The sequence below is a fragment of the Canis lupus genome, chromosome 4 (assembly GCF_003254725.2).
Source record: "Canis lupus dingo isolate Sandy chromosome 4, ASM325472v2, whole genome shotgun sequence".
Classification (NCBI taxonomy): domain Eukaryota; kingdom Metazoa; phylum Chordata; class Mammalia; order Carnivora; family Canidae; genus Canis; species Canis lupus.
Window position 1 is genome coordinate 34,932,173 of NC_064246.1, and position 20,174 is coordinate 34,952,346.

At 40.2% G+C, this 20,174-nt stretch overlaps 1 protein-coding gene across 3 annotated transcripts in view; it reads left to right on the plus strand.

The window, feature by feature from the left end:
- BMPR1A (bone morphogenetic protein receptor type 1A) overlaps nt 1–20,174 on the plus strand; it is a 141,237-nt gene that overhangs the window by 103,902 nt on the left and 17,161 nt on the right. For all 3 annotated transcript variants that reach the window (XM_025435326.3, XM_025435325.3, XM_049109098.1), the window contains 4 exons: nt 6,704–6,866; nt 8,513–8,615; nt 13,068–13,164; nt 13,328–13,427. In XM_025435326.3, the coding sequence (XP_025291111.1) occupies nt 6,704–6,866; nt 8,513–8,615; nt 13,068–13,164; nt 13,328–13,427 (463 nt within the window). The remainder of the gene's footprint in view (nt 1–6,703; nt 6,867–8,512; nt 8,616–13,067; nt 13,165–13,327; nt 13,428–20,174) is intronic.

Genomic DNA, 20,174 nt, shown 5'->3' on the forward strand with positions numbered 1-20,174 from the left:
GGATCCCTGGGTGGCTCAGGCGCCTGCCTTCCGCCAGGGCGTGATCCTGGAGTCCCGGGATCCAGTGTCGCATCAGGCTTCCTGCATGGAGCCTGTGTCTCCCTCTGCCTATGTCTCTGCCTCTTTCTGTCTCATGAATAAAAAAAAAAAAGAAAGAAAGAAAGAAAGGTAAGTTGCACTTGTATGTGCTAACCACTAAATTTTCTTGATAGGATACTCAAAGTTTTGTTTATGAACAGCATTATAATTTCACAGCTTGTTCACAGCTTGGAACTCCCAAGCAGGAAAATATTGCAATGACTCTGAGGATCAGATAGGCTATATTTGCACATGGGCTTTTTCCCAGGTGGTTTAATTAGGACATTATTCCAAACTGAAGAGATAATACTATTTCACAAAAGAAGTCTAGATTAAAGATATTGGGTATATTCATTCTCTTAAGTTTATGTCATCACAGATTGTTCTTTCATGATGTTTCGTTCACGGTGATAAAGATTAATTTCTACTGGCAAGAAATACAATAATAGCCTAAGTGTTTTGACAGTTTCATTTTTTTAAGATGTATTTATTTATTTTAGAGAGAGTGTGTGTGTGCACTAGCAGGGAGAGAGGCAGAGAGAGAGAGAATCTCAGGCAGACTCCCTGCTGAGCCCGGGGCCCAGTGTGGGGCTCGATCCCACGACCCTGAGATGATGGCCTGAGCCGAAACCAAGAGCAGCCACCTAACTGACTGAGCCACCTAGGTGCCCCTGACATTTTCATTTTAAAGATAAAAATATAATCTGTAGCTTCATATTTTCTCTTAGATGCAGTTAATACCTTTTATTATTTTCTTGCTCAGAGCATAGAGAGCCCTCTTCCAAAAGCCACTTTTATGGGTGAAATGCCAAATTGTTTAATAAAACACCTTTATTTTAACAGCTGTATGTCTTGATTACCATCAGCCAAAGCTGTCATAGTTCTAAAGATGAGTTAAATTAATAGTAGCATATTTGCCATCTCACACCCAGGTAATCAGTATTTGATGTTCAATTTTTTTTTTTTTTTTTTTTTTTTTTTTTTTTTTTTAAAGAGAGCCTTTTATTTATTTATTTTTTATTTATTTATGATAGTCACACAGAGAGAGAGAGAGAGAGAGAGAGAGGCAGAGACACAGGCAGAGGGAGAAGCAGGCTCCATGCACCGGGAGCCCGACGTGGGATTCGATCCCGGGTCTCCAGGATCGCGCCCTGGGCCAAAGGCAGGCGCCAAACCGCTGCGCCACCCAGGGATCCCGATGTTCAATTTTTTTAAAAAATCTATGTAGATCTCACAGAGGCAATATAATTCAAAATACTTTCCCCCACCCTGATTCAGGTTGTTCTATAATAAACTTTTATTAGATTAAATAAGTTGGCAATTAGTTATCAAGTATAAGTGAAAAATCTCGGTAAGAATTACATTTCTGTGATGAATAGCAAAATTTGTTACACTTCCTTTCAAAAAGGTTAGTTAGTTTGAGAATTGCTTTTTTTAAAGATTTTATTTATTTATTTGGCAGACAGAGAGCACAAGCAGGGGAGCAGCAGGGGAAAAAGGAGAAGAAGCTCCCCACTGAGCAGGGAGCCCCATGTAGGGCTCCATCCTAAGACCCTAGGATCATGACCTGAGCGAAAGGGAGATGCTTAACTGACCCTGGCGCCCCAGCCTTCATCTAGTTGGTTTTTTTTTTTTTTTAAGATTTTATTTATTCATGAGAGACAGAGAGAGGCAGAGACACAGAGAGAGAGGCAAAGACACAGGCAGAGGGAGAAGCAGGCTCCATGCAGGGAGCCTGATGTGGGACTCGATCCCAGGACCCCGGGTTCACAACCTGAGCCAAAGGCAGATGCTCAACCGCTGAGCTACCCAGGCGTCCCTAAGAATTGCTTTAAATAAAATAAAAATATTTAGTCTTTAAAAGAGCTAAAGCCAATGTAGAAGAAAATGTTATTTCTTGGAGATTATTAAGAAGGATTAGAGAGTGGCATTAGTGGAAATAACTTGCCTTTAGCTTCAATTTTAGCTTCAGTTGTGTCTTGGGAAAGTAAATTCCTCCATATATTGGTTTCCTTGTTATAAAATAGAAACAATAACATGTATCCTAGATGTAAACAGGAATTTTTGGAACATTAAATGTTATGATAAAGATTGAAGTCCTTTACATTGAGATAAAGGTACTCAAATTGGAACAAAGAATGAGTCACCTGATAATTAACATCTAATCACTATTTAGTCCTTGTTTTTGATTTGGTCACAAGTTTTAGAAATGGATCTTAGCTTAAGTAACTGATTGTCCAACAGTGACTTAAATTTATTTTTTGATGTAGATGGTAGACGTTTGCTGGTGCTTATTCAGTAGTTGAGTGGTGTCATGATTGACCTCTAGTTTCTTGGCTTTTCCCTAATGGTTACAAAACGGGTCCTGTTATCTGCATTGGAGGAAGGAAAAATGGGGAAAGGGTCAGCACTGATCTCAGCTGGACATTATTTCAGGAAAGCAAAATGTCCCCAGAAACTAACCTTCTGCCGGCAGATTTTATTGTGTTTTGTTTGATAAACTGAGACAGTTTCTGGGGCTCCTGGAAAACTGGGAGACAGGATTGTTACAGTCAGCTTAAATTAATCTAAGTCCATTGACTCTGACTGGACACTTTGTCCCACCAGACAATTTCAGAGTTTGGTCAATTAGGAAGGTAGGGAAAAGAGATACCCTTTGGACAACTTAAGGAGTCTGGTACACACTTTTTCCCTTGTGTCAGTTAAGGTGTCTTCAGCTATAAGTAACAACAACAACAAAAACTCAAAACAGCTTAAACAAGAAGAAAAATGTTATATCACAAAATAAGTCTAAGGTAGGGGGACTTAAATTTAAGTTAATTCCTTGGCTCATCAAGTTCTTTTTCTTTTTTAACTGTGTTCTCCACCTATTAATTTAGCCATCGGTTAACTCACTTCATGGCCACGATGTGGCTGCTGTGGGGCCAGATATCACATGTAGATCTGGCAAATTCGGTAGAAGGAGAATGGATGTCTCTTGCGTCACTTTTTAATTGGTAAAGATAGATAGGGATCCCTGGGTGGCTCAGCGGTTTGGCACCCACCTTTGGCCCAGGGCGTGATCCCGGAGACCAAGGATCAAGTTCCGCATCAGGCTCCCTGTGTGGAGCCTGCTTCTCCCTCTACCTGTGTCTCTGCCTCTCCCTCTCTCTGTCTCTCATGAATAAATAAATAAAGCCTTTAAAAAATAATAAAAATAATTGGTAAAGATATCTCCCAGGCACCTCTCCTTTCCCGCCCCCTGCCACTCCCCAGCAGACTTCCTTCTAACCTTGTTGGCCAGAATTAATTTATTGTCTTGTGTAAACAGTGGAAAGGGGCATGGAACTGAAGTTGTTGGATTAGACGAAACAGTTGTCTCTACTGAGAGTAGGGCTGTGCATCACATGGAGGCGCAAATACTTATAATAGGGCGTGTGTGTGTGTGTGTGTGTGTGTGTGTGTGTGACCTGAGGCCTGGCCACTGTGCGGACGCGGCCACTCGTCGGGACTCGGGTACCATGTAGCCCCGGCCGCCGGCTTCCCGAAGGCCTCACCATGGGCAGCGGTGCCCGGCCCTTGCAGCGTTCGGTGATGAAGGAATAGGAGATGGATGATACAAACTGCCCTTTGGGGCAGCTTGGAGGCCACCTTAGGGGGTTGGCTCTCCGCAGCGTGTACACGAAGAACTGTTCCTGACTGCTTCAGACATGCGAAGCTTCGATGTCCCAGTGGTCTCTCCAGCTCTCCTACCTTTTGCCTTCAGATTTCTGCTCTAGACATTCCGCCTTGAAGATGGGGAGTACTTTCTCCGCTTTATACAAAGGAAGCCCATAGATTACTGGGAAAGTAAGAAAAATTATGTAGTCAGCAATAAAAATGTAAAATCATTGATGCCAGAAATTGCCACTGATGACAAAGGAGGTGGCATAAATTTGTTCTCTAGTCCCTTACACATTTGAGCTATTCATCTTCATATTTATATCGTATCTGTGGTTCTTTCTGAGTTGTTCTGCTGAGCGTGTGAGCTGGAAATATTTTAGCATGAGCCTGTTTTGAAATACGACCTATAGCTTCGGCCCACCACAGACCTCATCATTTTATGCCTTGTCAGCACAGGGCTCGTGAGTAGAAAGACATTGGCATATTGTGGGAGCTGACACGAGGCTCATGGCCTGAGCGTGGTGGAGGTGGGTGCTGTGAGGTGATGTTGGAGAGGCACACAGGGCCCGGGTCCTGCTGGCCGTGACACAGGGAAGGAGATTGCAGTTCACTCTGAGCCCATGTGGAGCCATTAATTGGTTTTAAGCGGAGGAGTGACAGGATCAGATTTATGTTTATAAGATACCTCTGGCTCCTGTGTGGGCAATGGATGGGAGAGGCCACGTACAGGAGGGGGAGGTCAGTGTGCAGATTTCTATCTCGGTGGCACAGCGTGCTGGGCCCGAGGGATAGCAGAGGTGGAGAAAAATGAAAAAACTTGAGATCTGTTTTGGAGATTGAGCCAAAAGATTTGGGGAGGCAGGTTTGAGGAGATACATCAAGACTTCCATTTTGGACAGGTTAATTCTGAGATTACTTAAGCAGCTCAGGGCTGGACGGGAACCCAGGAACCATCGACAAAGAGATGGGTTTAAACCATGGGAATGGGTGCCGTCACCTAGCGGGATAGTGCAGAGAGCCTGTTGCTGGGTATTTTGCTCTGCACCCGTGCCTCCGTTTACAGAAATCCTACAACTTTAAGGTTCAGCGTAGATTTCATTGCTTTTGACACCTAGCCTGAGTTTGAGTTACAGGCTCCTTCCTTTGTTTGCCTTTGTATTATCTCACTCTTCACAGTGTGTTCATGTGCTTATTGCATTTCTCCCTTGTCTCCTTCCAAGTTTCTCGAGGACCAGGTCAGTCTCAGCACCCTGCCTGCACATAGCCGGCCTCTCATTAATGTTCTGTTAAAATATTAAGAGGTAATACAAACCCCAGATGCAAACTATTATAATTAGGATTTTTGATTTCCTAAATTCATATCACGTTTTGGGAAATTATGTGTATTGACCATGATATAACTTTGAATATTCTAGGTATTGGTAATCTTTTAGTGTGATCTTCGTTATTAAATAATATCTTCATTTGTACCCTATTTTATGTGTAATTAAGGCCTTTGTTGTACGTTCACTTCATCTATATTTATAACCTCTTGAATTGGGCAGGAATTATTATTTTTAAAAGATTTTATTTATTCATTCATGAGAGACCCAGAGAGAGGCAGAGACACGGGCAGAGGGAGACGCAGGCTCCCTGCGGGGAGCCCGATGTGGAACTCGATCCCGGGACCCCAGGATCACGCCCTGAGCTTCTCCATATTTAAAGTAATGCTTCCTGCGTTCTTACTGAGTAACTGGGGCTTGGAGAAGTGACATGGCTTGTCCATGATCATCCAGAGAACTAACCTGGTACGAACATTGTAGGACCATCGTAGACCACAATCTAGTTCTCCTCATTTTTAGCCTGGTGGATTTCTTCTGTTCCTGGTCACCCCACCCTTTTGTTAATTTTTACAGTTAACATTCCTAACATAAATGAGGTCGTTAAGCGTTATCAATTTAAAGGGTTAAATGAAAATCATTAAAATTCAAAGCATGGAATCGCCAAAATTTAATTAGCAGCACATTCTTTTCCTGTTATCAGTGTGTGTATTTTGTATGTGTGTTACTTTTTCTCTTCAGTAGTTCATCCCATCAGGATGGCTAAATTTAAAAGTCAAGTCCATGTTACACTTGAACCACTTATTTAACATTTATAATGAAATGTTGCTTAGACACAATTCTTTTAATATTTTATACCTGTTTGGCTCTACATTTTATTCCCTGGAGGTCAATCCTACAAGGAACAGGCTAGCCAAGTACAGCCGATTCAGAAGGAGGGAGAAATTATTAAAACATTTTTTTAGTTCTGTTCTGCATTCAGCCTGAAAGATTCAGTACCAAATATGACAGTATCTGTCATTTGAAGCTACTTGACTCTCATGCAAGAACACAGTTCTATTTTCATAAGCTAACTGCTGCCCTACAGTAACCTTCAGTTTCTGGCAGCATGGGCTGGATTTGAACCAATGACCTTGAGATAAAAGGCACCAGATAATATGATTAGTCCCTTTGCTCTCACAGTTCCCTTACTTAAGCAATTAAAGTCCAAAGCGAGATGCTTAGTAAGTCCACTTCCATGTAGAGGCACAAATAAAGGATTTTTTTTTTAAGCTGCTTCCAAGTCTTGAGCCAAAGAGTCTAAGAACCATAATTTGTGTACTGTTGAATGATTGGAAATGATCTCCGCCTTCCCTGAAATCGCTTCCCATCTCGTATATGTCTTACAAGTTATAGCCATAGTCTACGTTTGCCACGTTGTTTGCCTCTGCTGGTGCAAGAGTTGTGACATGGTCCTCTCCGTGTGTCTCACATTACCTGGGACAGTTACTCTGTGCATAAGAGGTTATGATCAGATGTCGAATGAACGAATGAAATGTATTTTTAATTAAGCACAGTAGCTGCCATACTATAATAAGAAAGCCTAGGAACCTCTCTTTGGAAATGGAAATGAAAGAATTAGCTTTCAGCAGTGATTTATTCACAGATTTCGTATTTGAACACAGGGCAGAACCTAGACAGTATGCTCCACGGTACTGGGATGAAATCGGACTCTGACCAGAAAAAATCGGAAAATGGAGTAACCTTAGCACCAGAGGATACCTTGCCTTTTTTGAAGTGCTATTGCTCAGGACACTGCCCGGATGATGCTATTAATAACACATGCATGTGAGTATTTTTTGCAGTCTTCCTTGAAGTTATGAAAATAGGAGTGCATTTGGTGCTATTTTAAGAATTATTTACATTGTCTAAGTTTTTTTTTCTTTCATTTTATATGGTATCTTTCCAAAGAGCCAAAAAGCTTCTTGCTGTATATATGGGAACATTTAGTACTGTTGCATGATTGATGGTTCTTTTCTTACAGTAACATTGTAATATCCTTTTTAAAGGAGGTAAAAGGAATCTGGTATTTGTCTAACATTTTGAGTTTATTTAATAATATTCTTATCATAAAGTTTACTGATACTCACTGTAGAAAATTTAGAGATTACCAAAAATAGAAATTGACCCCAAATCTTATAATTCTGAATTGGCTGAAATATTTTACAGAAAGATAGGAGTTGATATTGTGATATTTAATTAATTTTATGTTACTTTCTTACAAGTGAGCTCCCAATCCAAATCTGGCTTATATGACAATTTTAATTTTCCTACTTAATTTTATGTTAACTATTCAACACATTTATATATGATCATGTAATTCTGTTCCATATTATTTGGGGACATTGAAGAATTGGCTTCCTAGCCAAAAAAATTTCCTGAACAACTCCGTCCCATCAGTTAATTAATTCTGTCCCTGTTATGAAGTAATAGCGTCCCACTTTCTACTTTCCTAATAATTGTATGCTCTTTGAATATCAGCAGATATAAAACAAAAAAGTGTACATGTAAAATATTGAAATTGTATGACAGTTGATCATGTTTTAGATTTGTTGTTTGTCCTCTGGTGGTGGTTGAATTTATTGTGAAAGCCGGGGTGATCTGTTAAAGGGGAGTGTTCCGCACCATGTCACCAAGTAATTTCTTGCCAAACTTCTTGTCTGTAGTATGAGCCTGTGATTAGTGGCTTAGTAACCCAGAATAAAACTGAATCATTAATTTTAACAAAATTTTGCCCCAGACTCAGCATTTTTTCCTTACAAAAAAATTAATAATTCTGCAAGAGTCTTTTAAGCAGAAACAATATACTTACTGATATGAATGCTAAGTAGGAGCACCAAAAAAAGTTTTTATTTTTTAAAAAGATTTTATTTATTGATTTATTTGAGAGAGAGAACATGCAAGTGGGAGGAGGGACAGAAGGGGAGGGAGAGAGAGTCTAAGTACACTCCCCACTGAACACAGAGCCCAGTGTGGGTCTTGACCCCACGACCCCGAGATCATGACCTCCCTGAGCTGCAACCAAGAGTCAGAGGCTCAACCGACTGAACCACCCAGGCGCCTGAGAGATGCAGCCATTTTTAAGCATGTTTTTAAAACATAAAATTGTTTACTCTGTAAAATTTTATGAATGAATTCTCTGTGATCACATGACTGTGATTTACAAAGAGAAGTTACTTAATTCATATTTAGAGAACCCGTTTAAATAGAAATCTTTTTCCACCTTGGACCTTTAGGTTTTAGTTGAGGCATGACCTCTTTCATTTGCCTGAGAACCCATAGAATTGTGCCAAAAAATAACATGTGAATGCAGTTGTAGTTCAAAAAACCAGATACTGAAGGTCATCAGTATCCAGGCACATTCAGACTGAGATTTCATTGGTACTTTCTGATGTGAAGTTACATGTTTTGGTTTTTTGGGTCTTTTCTTTTAGAACTAATGGGCATTGCTTTGCCATCATAGAAGAAGATGACCAGGGAGAAACCACATTAGCTTCAGGGTGTATGAAATATGAAGGATCTGATTTTCAGTGCAAGGTAAGATCTAATTTGGGGCCTGTGAAATGAAGAAAGGAGGGGGCCACGTAAAAAGTATTCATCTTCCCAGGAGCAGTGTACTTGATCTGCTCATCACTGTATGTTCTTGTAAATCAGAGGTACTGGACAAAGCTTGGCTCTTACTCCAAGGTAGTAGGATTGTGGTAATTGAGGTTCCAGATTATTTGCCCTACAAAAAAAGGTTTTGATGATCCTGTTTCTAAATTGTCATGACTGCAAAAAAAATATTGTCACAGTATCACCCGTGGCTCCTAAAATTGACTGGGAAGACTTTAGGGTGATGGGCAATAACCTTTGTGTCATTGAGACAACTTAGAAATGTTAAGTCCTTGTAAGGAAATCTCAGTGGAGCTATTTTAATAGCAACAGCAAAGCATCAGAGGGCTGGTCATAAGAGTTTATGACCGATGGCTCTCGGATATAAACCTAATCCCTTCAAAATCCTGTATGGTAATTTTGCCCCAGCAATCCTTCCAATGTTTTTGAAAAACAGCTTCAGACAGAACTGTTTGTTCACAGATTTAAGGTTCAACTATTTTAGGAAGTTTATTCCCATTATTAAGAAATTCTCAGGATTGAGAGAAACTTTAAAGGTTGTATGTTCCAACCTCTGCTAAAGTTTGGGATCCACACGGCACCTCTGTACTTCCTCCCCCACATAGACACATGTTGCATCCCATCTGTTTTCTAGGTATGACGCCTCTGGTGACAGGGACTCCTCACCTCCAAAACCACCTCCACATTTCATCTTACGAACAGCCTGACCCGGTCTTTAGAAAGCTTTTCCTCCTAATGACTTACAAATCTCTTCCTGCCCCTTTGGACCACAGAGGACAAATCTAAAGCCTCTTTAATAAGACAGCCCTTTACTGTGTGAAGAAAGCTTTTTAGTGTGTTTCTGTTATCCTGCATTCCTCCCCATACCCCCTAGTGTTTGCCAGGTGAAAATGTTAGTTCATTTTCTCTGCTCCGTGTCTGATCAGCTTTAGTTACTCTGGTTTCTCAGTGTAATACACAGAATTGAGTGTATTTTGACCAGAAGGAAAAAAAAAGCAGAGAATAAGTAGCTCCTTTCCCTTTTTCTAAGTACAGCCAAATGTCGTGTTAGATGGTGGAATGTCATAGCGCACTCTTAACCTGTCGAGCTGCCTGTCAGCTGAAATCACATCTTGCCCTCCCGCCAGCGCTCAGCCATGTCTCTCCAATTCTTTATTGGTTCTTTAGGTTTCTTGATGCAAATAGGAGGATGGGAATGGAATGAGTTCTGTTAAACAGTTGTCACATACTTGCCTATGTTAGATGTTATCATGTTAGAATTAGTCCTTGCTGTAATTTGTCAGGATTGGGGGGATGCTAATTTGATTATTTCTCCCAGTTTCATGTCATTTGACGTTTATCAGCCACACATTCTGTACATTTTTTTAAACACTAAAAATATTGAAGAAAGAACTCTGGTTAGAGCACCAAGCTCGGCAGTAAAACCAGCATCCTGCATGCCCCCTAAACTAGGTGCATTGCAAATTGAATTCACTAATATAAGTTAGTTGTTAAACTTCACAGGCTGTATTCAAATCCAATTACTGCTGCTTACTAGCTGCAGAACTCTGGGGCAAGGAAATTTTCTTTTTTATTTATTTTATTTTATTTTATTTTATTTTATTTTATTTTATTTTATTCTATTCTATTCTATTCTATTCTATTTTACTTTATTTTATTTTATTTTTATTTTATTAAGATTTTATTTATTTATTCATGAGAGATACAGAGAGAAAGGCAGAGACACAGGCAGAGGGAGAAGCAGGCTCCATGCAGGGAGCCCGATGTGGGACTCGATCCTGGGTCTCCAGGATCATGCCCTGGGCCGAAGGCAGGCGCTAAACTGCTGCGCCACGCAGAGATCCCCGAAATTTTTTTAGAGTTCTCTTTTATAAAGTTCTCTTTTATAAAGAGGTTGCAAGAATCAAACGATGTAACAAATATGTGAAGAGTTTAGCACACAGGGCTTAGTAAACATTAGCTTTTACCGTGTTGGTGATAAAACTGGTCTGTCCTTAGGAGGTGATTATGTGCATCCCTAGGTTCACACAGACTGTTACACAAGAGTCATATAGGCACGTGAATAGTTTAGGGGAATTGCTTTTCAGAGCCTGAGTCCTGTCGCTTACTCTTGGGCCGCCTGAGAACAGGGCTCCCCAGGCAGCTTCTGTTCCCTTCTCCCTTAGCACAGTCGCCCTTCTCCTGGTTTACAGATCAAAGGCCTGGGACCGAAAACCTCATTTCCAAACAGTGTTGTAATTCAAATCTAAGTCCCTAAGCTCACATAACTTGGACAAGTCATACAAGTGGACATGAGTGGAGGATGGACGTGGGGGGTGCAGGGACAGGAAGGATCCTTCCCTCAGCTTGGTCATCTGCTCTTTGCCTACCCAGGCCTGTAGTTAACCCATCTTAGGAAAGGTGAGAGCTGAGGCTCATGTTGCTGTTCTTGGTGAAGCCACATGGACTCTTCCAGGAGTTCATAAGCATTTGGGGCTTATTCTAGAATCCCACTAGGATCATGTCACATTCACTAGAGGAGGAATAATTAATTATTGAATATTTACTGTTTGAATGTAATAAGCTAGATACTTGGGACATGCTACCTCATTTTCTCCCAGTTACTCTGTAAGGCAGGGATTTTTGTCCTTCATTTTGCAGCACACGAAAGGAAAGCCCAGAGAGAAGTTCATTGTTCACAAAATTAGTGGCGAAGCTAGGATTTAATAGGCTTTTTGATTCCAGAGCCCTTGCTTTTTCCATAAAACCACGCTGCCTCCAAACTATAGTTGGGAAAGTGCTTTATCTTTTAAAAAAAGGAATAGTGTCCCATTTAGCTCTTCAGTGTCCAACACTGGCCTTTCCTGAACTCTTCCCGTCGCACCTGCCTTCCAGCCCTCTCCCACGTGCTCTTCTCTTGCTGGGGTCTGATCACCCGGCCTCGGCTTCAAGGGCAGGCACTCGTGCAGAATACAGAAGCCCTGGAGGATCTCTTCCTGCATCTGCGAGAGCGGCTCCCACCACATGGTGCTGATCTTTGTCCTCTGTCACCTGCTGTTTTGTCAGTAACACGTCCATTGCTTGGTGGCCTTTCTTCTAGCACTGCCAGAGAAACTCTTTCTTGGTTTTTCTTTACATTTTCTCTTCTGCAGGACTAAGCTCATTTGGATCGCTAGCCCTCCTGCAACTGTTCTTGGATGCTTCATAGTCCCTGTATTCATCTTCGGTTATAGACTTCATTCTATCCTTCTTCCTGTAAATGTTCTCTATCTGGGATTATTTGAGAGTCATCTATATAACTCCTAACAGATCTTTCCTTTCTTTCTTTTTTTTATGATCAATTAAAAGTAAAAATTGTTTTAATGTTAAAAATTCCATTAAAGTGTAAACTTGGTGCTTTTAGAAGTTTCCAAATATTCTTAACCCATCTTCCCTGTTGGAATCTCAAGTCATGGACTCCTATTTACCTTTTTAAAGTTACGCTTCATCATACTGAAATTTTTCCTTTCTGGCCATCTGATATTTAAGAATAACATGGCCAATTTCTGCTTATATTGTTGCTACTTTTATAATGACAAGCAGTTCCTTTCTGTTACTATTTTGGTCCAGAATGGCAGTTTTCCCAGGCAGTGCTTAAATGTCAGCATTCAAGTTAATAACTTGTCCAGTACTGTACCAATCAAGTAAAACTTCACACATAATTGTTGATGTCTGTTCTCATGACTACAGTCTTTTCCTGTGCTCATTTTCTGACCTATTGGGGATGCATCTCATATCTGGTGGGTGGACTCTATGAAACTCAGGAATATGGCTTCTATATTTTGTCTTTGTTCTCTCCACATCTGCTTTAACTGGCTTCTACATGAGGCTCATTAGTTTCAGCGTAGTTGTTTTAAGAAGACTGCAATATCTTCTCTCCCTACTTGACTGCCTTTCCTGGCATCTCCTTTCTTTAAACTGGGACACCCTCCACTTAAGTAGTCTCAGGTCTGCCGTGAGATCCTGTGTGCTCTCCTTGTTTGTCATTGTGATTAAACGTCTTACTCGTGTTTTTAAGGAAAAGACCCCATGATTTACATTTTTACTAAAAACAAATGAATAGTAATATATTAAGATATGCCAAAGTTCTGGTAAAAAATACTTTTGAACTTTTGTTTGTAATTTAGTATAGTCCAGTGTTCCAACACACCATCCACATACATGTTTTCCTTAAGAAAAATCATTTCACAGTCTTCACTGAGCACAAATTCTAATTTTTCAATTTTTTTTATACATAAAATTTGGAGGTCCTATTCTCTCAACTGAATTAAAATTGAATTTGTGAATATTTTTAAAAACTCATTATCAACTTAAAATATCAAGCCATTTTTAATTTTATCAATACTTTTCCTCTAGGATTCACCAAAAGCCCAGCTACGCCGGACGATAGAATGTTGTCGGACCAATTTATGTAACCAGTATTTACAACCTACACTGCCCCCTGTTGTTATAGGTAGGTTAGCCGAGAAGAATGTGATCGTGATTTTCAGTGAAATATTTTCTCTGGTTTTAATAACAAGCAGGGTTTTTAGAATTTAATACTAAAAATTCTTTTTCCCTTTTAATATGTAAAAGAAAGATAATATGTATACTTCATTGTTTACTTCCCTTGTCAGGTCCATTTTTTGATGGCAGCATTCGATGGCTGGTCGTGCTCATTTCTATGGCTGTCTGCATAATTGCTATGATCATCTTCTCCAGCTGCTTTTGTTACAAGTAAGATAATTATTTTGATAAAAAAAGATAATTATTTTGATACGAAATATTTTGTTGAATATTAGATATGAGCAGTTGTTCTTTAAAAGCCAGTATGCAGCAATTACTGACCGCTGAATGCAATTCAGACACCATTAACTTGTATTCTCTTGTTCTGTCTCCTTTAACTAACTAGATTATAATCTTCTTTTTTTTTAAGATTGTATTTATTTAAGAGAGAGAGAGCACAAGTGGAGGGGAGGGGCAGAGGAAGAAGGGGAAGTAGACTCCCCACTGAGCAGGGAGCCTGACATAAAGCTCTATCCTAGGACCAGGGATCATGACCTGAGCAAGAGGCAGACACTTAACCGCTGAGCCACCCAGGTGCCCCTAGATTATATTTTTCTTAATGGAAAAGAGGACCTTCCTACTAATCGGTTAATTGAACCCAACTCTATACTTCTTGTTCATGAGTATTTCTGATTTTTCTTATTTATAGCATATTGAACTTCTTATATCTGAATATTGAACATCTGTCCCAAGAAGCCAACTACATTATCATTCTTTAGTTATTTGGGGCTTAGAACTGTTTGTGTTTAATCATGATTTCAGAAGACATTTGCCAAAAGAAAACAATAATTAGAGAAGGGGATAACTTCAGTAATAAAGCATTGTCTTAATGGCGTACGAATAGACTGAGAGATCAGTAAAACAGGTTACTAGACCCATAAATAGATCCAAGTATATAAAGAAATTTAGGGGACGCCTGAGTGGCTCAGCGGTTGAATGTCTGCCTTTGGCTTGGGGCGTGAGCCTGGAGTCCTGGGATCCAGTCCTGCATCAGGCTCCCTGCAGGGATCCTGGTTCTCCCTCTGCCTGTGTCTCTGCCTCTCTCTCTCTGTGTCTCTCATGAGTAAATTAAAAAAAAAAAATCTTAAAAAAAAAAGAAATTTAGTATATGGAAAGGTAACATTTCAGATCACTGGGGAAAAAGATGGATGATTCGATAAATGGATTTGGTAGTAGATAACTATATAGAAAAAGTAAAGTTTTTTTTAAAAAAAAAAGATGAAGTTTCATCAGTTACCTACGTTGTAATACATTTTACCTATATTGGAGCTTGACATGTAAAATGAAGTGATTAAAGCACTGGAACAAACCATGGAAGATTTTTTTTTAAAAAAATCCCTTTGTGTGGAAGCCCTTTCTGAGTCTGACACAAAACTGGGAAGCAAAAAAAAAAAAAAAGGCACACCCAAGAAAACAAAACAATAAAATAAAATAAAATAAAATAATTGTGTCAGCTACATAGAAATAAAACTTTACCATGTAGCAGAAACCACCATAACAGAATACAAACAGTGAAAAATATCAGCATCTTGTATTAGAGAAAGCTGATTTCTCAAATATGGAGAGCTTTTTTAAATCAAGAAGAAAAAGACCTAGCAGTTTAGTGGGAAAATAGTCCTGCTCCCCCCAAAAATGAACACATACTTACCTAAAAGGAAATACTCACAACCCTTGAAAGAAAATTTATAAGATGACTCAAGCATACTCACAATATGGAAAATATAAATTAAAACATATTGAAATGTTTTTCACTTGTTAAACTGGCAAAGGTTCTTAGATAAAGAGGCAGGTATACTTACTTTTGCTGCCTCCAGTAAAAACGCAATAAGGAGTTTTTAACTTTTTTGTCCAACTAGGACAAGGACAACAGGAGATAACAGCAAAAAACTTTGGAACTTGTGAAGCTTTTGGATGAGTAGCAAGTGACTTTGCAGACCTAGAAATTCAGACTCCTAGGCTGAATTTTGAGAAAGTAAAAAAGCAACCAGTTTATATCATAGAATTCTCCAAGAAGCTCAAGAATTGGCGGTACCAGTTATCTCTGGAAGTAGAGTTGAGAGTGGCAGTAAAACCAAGAGGTTGCTTGAAAGTCTGCAGTTAGAAAGTCAGATGCTGTGTTAGTTATGCAATGCTGCATTAAGAAATCATTCCCAAACATAGTGGCTGAAAACAGCAATTATCATCTCTCACTGTGGGTCAGAAATTCAGGAGTGACTGATGGGGTGTCAGAACCTTTCCTAACATCCAGCCAGACGTAGCAGAGGCTGTGCTCACCTGCAGGCTTGGCTGGAGCTCGTAGCTCACCTTCCCAGATAAAGGTCGCTCACTTCTGAGGCTCACAAGTTGGTGGGAAACTGTAGTTCTGTGATGTGAGCCTCTGCAGAGCTGCCTGAGTGACAGTCCTTGCAGCATGAAGCCTGGCTTTTTCCTCCTAGATTGAGTGATCCAAGAGATCAAGGTGGAGACTGCAAAGCCATTTACGATCTAGACTCAAAGGTCCCCATTGCTCCTGCCTCATTCTCCTGGTCACGCAGGTCAGCCCTACCATATGATGGAAGGGAACCAAATAAAGACGTGCATATCAGGAGGCGAGGTTCATTATAAGGCCAGTACCACAGAGGCTGAGATTCCTTACTCCTTTTCTTCTGTACCATCTCTCTGACAGAAGGCTGGAAGTGTATCTTCTGGAAAGAACAAAGATTCTTAGGGTGTGGTATTACAGTGAAAACATGGAGGTCAAGCGACCATCTGCATACCGATCGGTGGGCCCCTCAACTATCCTAGAACCCCGTCAGCTGGGCTTGTTCAAAATACAGATAGGAAGAATCTTCCAGGGGAAATCCATCTAGCCCAAGAGAAAAGACCTAGACATACTGGCCCCAGTGTGCGCAGTAGGATGACCCAGGCAGTTATCTTACAGTGAAGCCTACAATCAGTAAACCCTACTCACATACTAATAGTGCCGGTCAGGCAGTGAAGGATACTAATCCCTGAAAATTAGGAGACAAATGAAGTGAGCTTTATGATGGCCCACCTTATGCCTGGAGAGAGTTTCTAGCTGTAGGACACAGGAGGAACTCAGGTGTAGCCCACAGGACTCTGACTCCAAGAGATGTGGTTGAGTCTGGGCGGGAATAGCAGCCATAGTTCACAGGACAGGGTACTGGAAAGGAAAGTGCTTCACAGGAAGGAGGGCTAGGTACCTGCAGAAGGTTCCTATCAATCAAGCTGAATCTTAATCAGCACATACAAGTGAGGAAGCTACCCAAGGCTGGGAAAGGGTGCCTGAAGAGATTGGAGAAAACAGTGTTTGATGCTCACGCAAGCCTGGGAATAGTGTCTGTTCCCACCAGCTGTGGGACTTGAAAACCTCGTAATTCACAGGGCTTTGGTGAGAGTACTCAGAAAGGTCTTGCTTCAGTCTGGGGAATAATTAGCCCTAGGCTAAACAGGACACTGGTCCCACCTTAGAAGGACTGTCCTGTTTCCAGATAGCTGCGTCCTACAACAAAATTCAAGAATATTTAGAGAAATACAAAAATACTCAGCACCCAACAAGGTAAAATTCACAATGTCTGCCATCCAATCAATAACCACCAGGCAGGCATGCAAAAATACAGCCAAAAGAATCAATAATGAGGAATCAAAAACACCAACCCAGAATTGATCTAGAATTTAGAATTAGCTGACAGGGCATTAAAATAATTCTTTAACTGTATTTTATATGTTCAAAAAAGTGAAACAGAAAAAAAAAGTGAAATAGAGACATGGAAGATACAAAAAAAGACCCAAATCAAACTCCAGGCAATGAAATCTGTATTATCTGAGATGAAATGTAAACTGGATGAGATTAATGGCAGTTCGATACTGTAGAGGAGAATAGGAGGAGTAGTGAAGACATTGCAATAGACACTAAATAAACTAAGCCATTGAAAATAAATGAGTTGAGTACCAGTGAGCTGTGGGACTTCAAGCCTGGGATATGTGTGTGTGTGTGTGTGTGTGTGTGTGGTGTGTGTGTGTGTGTGTGTGTGTGTGTGTGTTGAATAGTATAGGGTTTGGGGACCCCAACGCCTGTGCAGTCAAAAATCTGTGTAGAACTGACTTCCTAAAAACTTATCTATGAATAGCCTACCATTGATTGGAAGCCTTGTCAATAATATAAACACTTGATTAATACATATTTTTTATGTGGTGTGTACTGTACGCTGTATTCTTACAATAGACTAAGCTCTTAGAGAAAAGAAAATATATTAAGAAAATCATGAGGAAAAGAAAATACATTTATGGTATTATGCTGTATTAAAAAAATCTGCATATAAATAGACCTGTGCGGTTCAAACCCATGTTGTTTAAGGGTCAGCCCTTATATATAATTGGAGTTCCCAAAGGAAAGGAGAGAAAGCAAAATATTTTTTTAAATAATGACCAAATTTTTTTCCTGATTTAATTGAACTGTAAACCCATAGAACCAAAGTACAAGAAACACAAACAAAATGACACCAAGGTCCATCATTATCAGATTGCTCAAAACCAGTGATAAAGAAAAATATCTTAAATGTGGCCAAGAGAAGAAAGGCAGATTAAGTATAGAAGAAGAGAGGTAAAGATGATAGCCGACTTTTCAGGAAAAACCATGCTTAGAGCAGAGCAGCATGTTAAAGTATTCAAGGAAGGGAGCTTCTGGGGGGCTCAGTTGGCTAAGGGACTGACTCTTGATTTGGCTCAGGTCATGATCTCGGGGTCCTGGGATCGAGCTTCCCGGCAGGCTCCGTGCTGGGGGCGGGGAGGGGGTAGGGTGGAGGGTGGTGATGGTGGTCATGATTCTCTCACCCTCTGCCCCTCCCCCCAACTCGCTCTCTCAGATAAATAATTTTTTTTAATTATTTAAATAAAATACTCCGGGGTGGGGGGGTGGTCCTTGGGTGGCTCAGCAGTTTAGCGTCTGCCTTCAGCCCAGGGTGTGATCCTGGAGTCCTGGAATAGAGTCCTACATCGGGCTTCCTGCATGGAGCCTGCTTCTCCCACTGCCTCTCTCTCTCTCTCTCTCTCTGTGTCTCTATGAATAAATAAATAAAATATTTTTAAAAATTAAAAATAAAAAAAATAAATTACTCCAGGAAAGAAAGTCATGAACCTAGAATTCTCTATGCAGAGCAAATAATTTACAAAAATGAAGAACTAAAGACTTTCACACATACAGAAGCTTGAAAGACCTCATCGGCAGCAGATCTGCACCACAAAGTATGTTTAAGGACACTCTTCAGGTAGAGAGAAAATTATGCCAGGTGGAAGCACGAAGTCACACAAAAGTGTGAAGAGCACTGGCAGCGGAGGTCAAGGTATTAACCCTGACACAAGCTAACAGTGAGGAAGGATTAACAAAAAGGACCGGGGTGGGCAGCCCGGGTGGCTCAGCGGTTTGATTCCTGCCTTCGGCCCTTGGCATGATCCTGGAGACCCGGGATTGAGTCCCACATCGGGCTCCCTGCATGGAGCCTGCTTCTCCCTCTGCCTGTGTCTCTGCCTCTCTCTCTCTCTCTCTCTGTATGTGTCTCTCATGAATAAATAAACACAATCTGTTTAAAAAAAAACACACACACAGATACTGCCAACTGTTCATTTCATTTTAAACTAAAATTACAGAGAACCACATGACTGCCAATTTATTTAGCTTTTGAATTTTATGTACTAGTTTTATTGACTTAAAGACTCAGTTGATCAGCTTTACAAAATTAGCAATTTGGGCTATTTTAGAACTTGACTTTAAAGTTCTACAGCAGCTACTATCCACAGCAACCCTAAAAGGGTAAGATGAATGTTAAAGAGGGATATATCTTTCAACTTGGTAGGGTTAGTCTCTTTTATGTATCTCATTAATATTTTGTTTTACTTTTATTCTGTTGACTGTTTTCTTCTAGTCTGGATAAATTTGCAAATTTATTCTTTTTGAATCTGATTTATATTCATGATAACATGGCCCTCAACCATGTTACCTTCTCCAAAACCTCTCTGTCCTCCCTTCACTCTAGATTAATGTTCAGTTCTGTACCTTTTTCCCGGTTCCCGGTACTTTCCTCTGACATGGAATTTCTAAACTCTTTTGTAAGTGATTTCTTTGGCATTTAAAAAAATCGTTAGATCGCATGATCTACGCACCCCCCCTCCCAAGCATTTACCACTTTTATCTTAGTTAATTTACATTTGTAGTCATTTGTTGACTTACTTATAATCATTTGCCTAAAAGTCTGTCTCTCCCATTGAACAGGAATCTCAATGGTAGCAGAGATTACTTGTCCATTAATATTGATGATGGCCAGCTGATAAATTACCACTGTTCTCTTGAATTAATTAGGATAAACATTGTGAATTGGTGCGTCCCTCAGGCTTGGCGTACAGATACTCATTAAATTTTGTTGTTGTTTACCAACCTCCCCTTGGCCCAGAATATCTGCTTGCGAAACAGAATCACAGATTGATTTACCAGACATAAACCTTACTTCTGGATTTTTTTAATTGGTCCATCATCCCACTGTTAGGGGACTCCCAGTCCCACAGTAGTTAAATATAAGAAATAGATGATTTTAAAATTAAAGCAATAGTAGCAAAAACTGTTGCCAAATAATGATTCATTTGATAACAAAGATAAACTTTTATTGTACATCTTTTAAAAAGATCTGCCAGTTAGCTTTAAAGAGATTGAAAACAGGGACTCCCGGTGGCTCAGTGGTTGAGCGCCTGCAGCCCGGGTGGCTCAGCGGTTTGATGCCTGCCTTCGGCCCTTGGCATGATCCCGGAGACCCGGGATTGAGTCCCATGTCGGGCTCCCTGCATGGAGCCTGCTTCTCCCTCTGCCTGTGTCTCTGCCTCTCTCTCTGTGTGTCTCATGAATAAATAAATAAAATCTTTTAAAAAAGA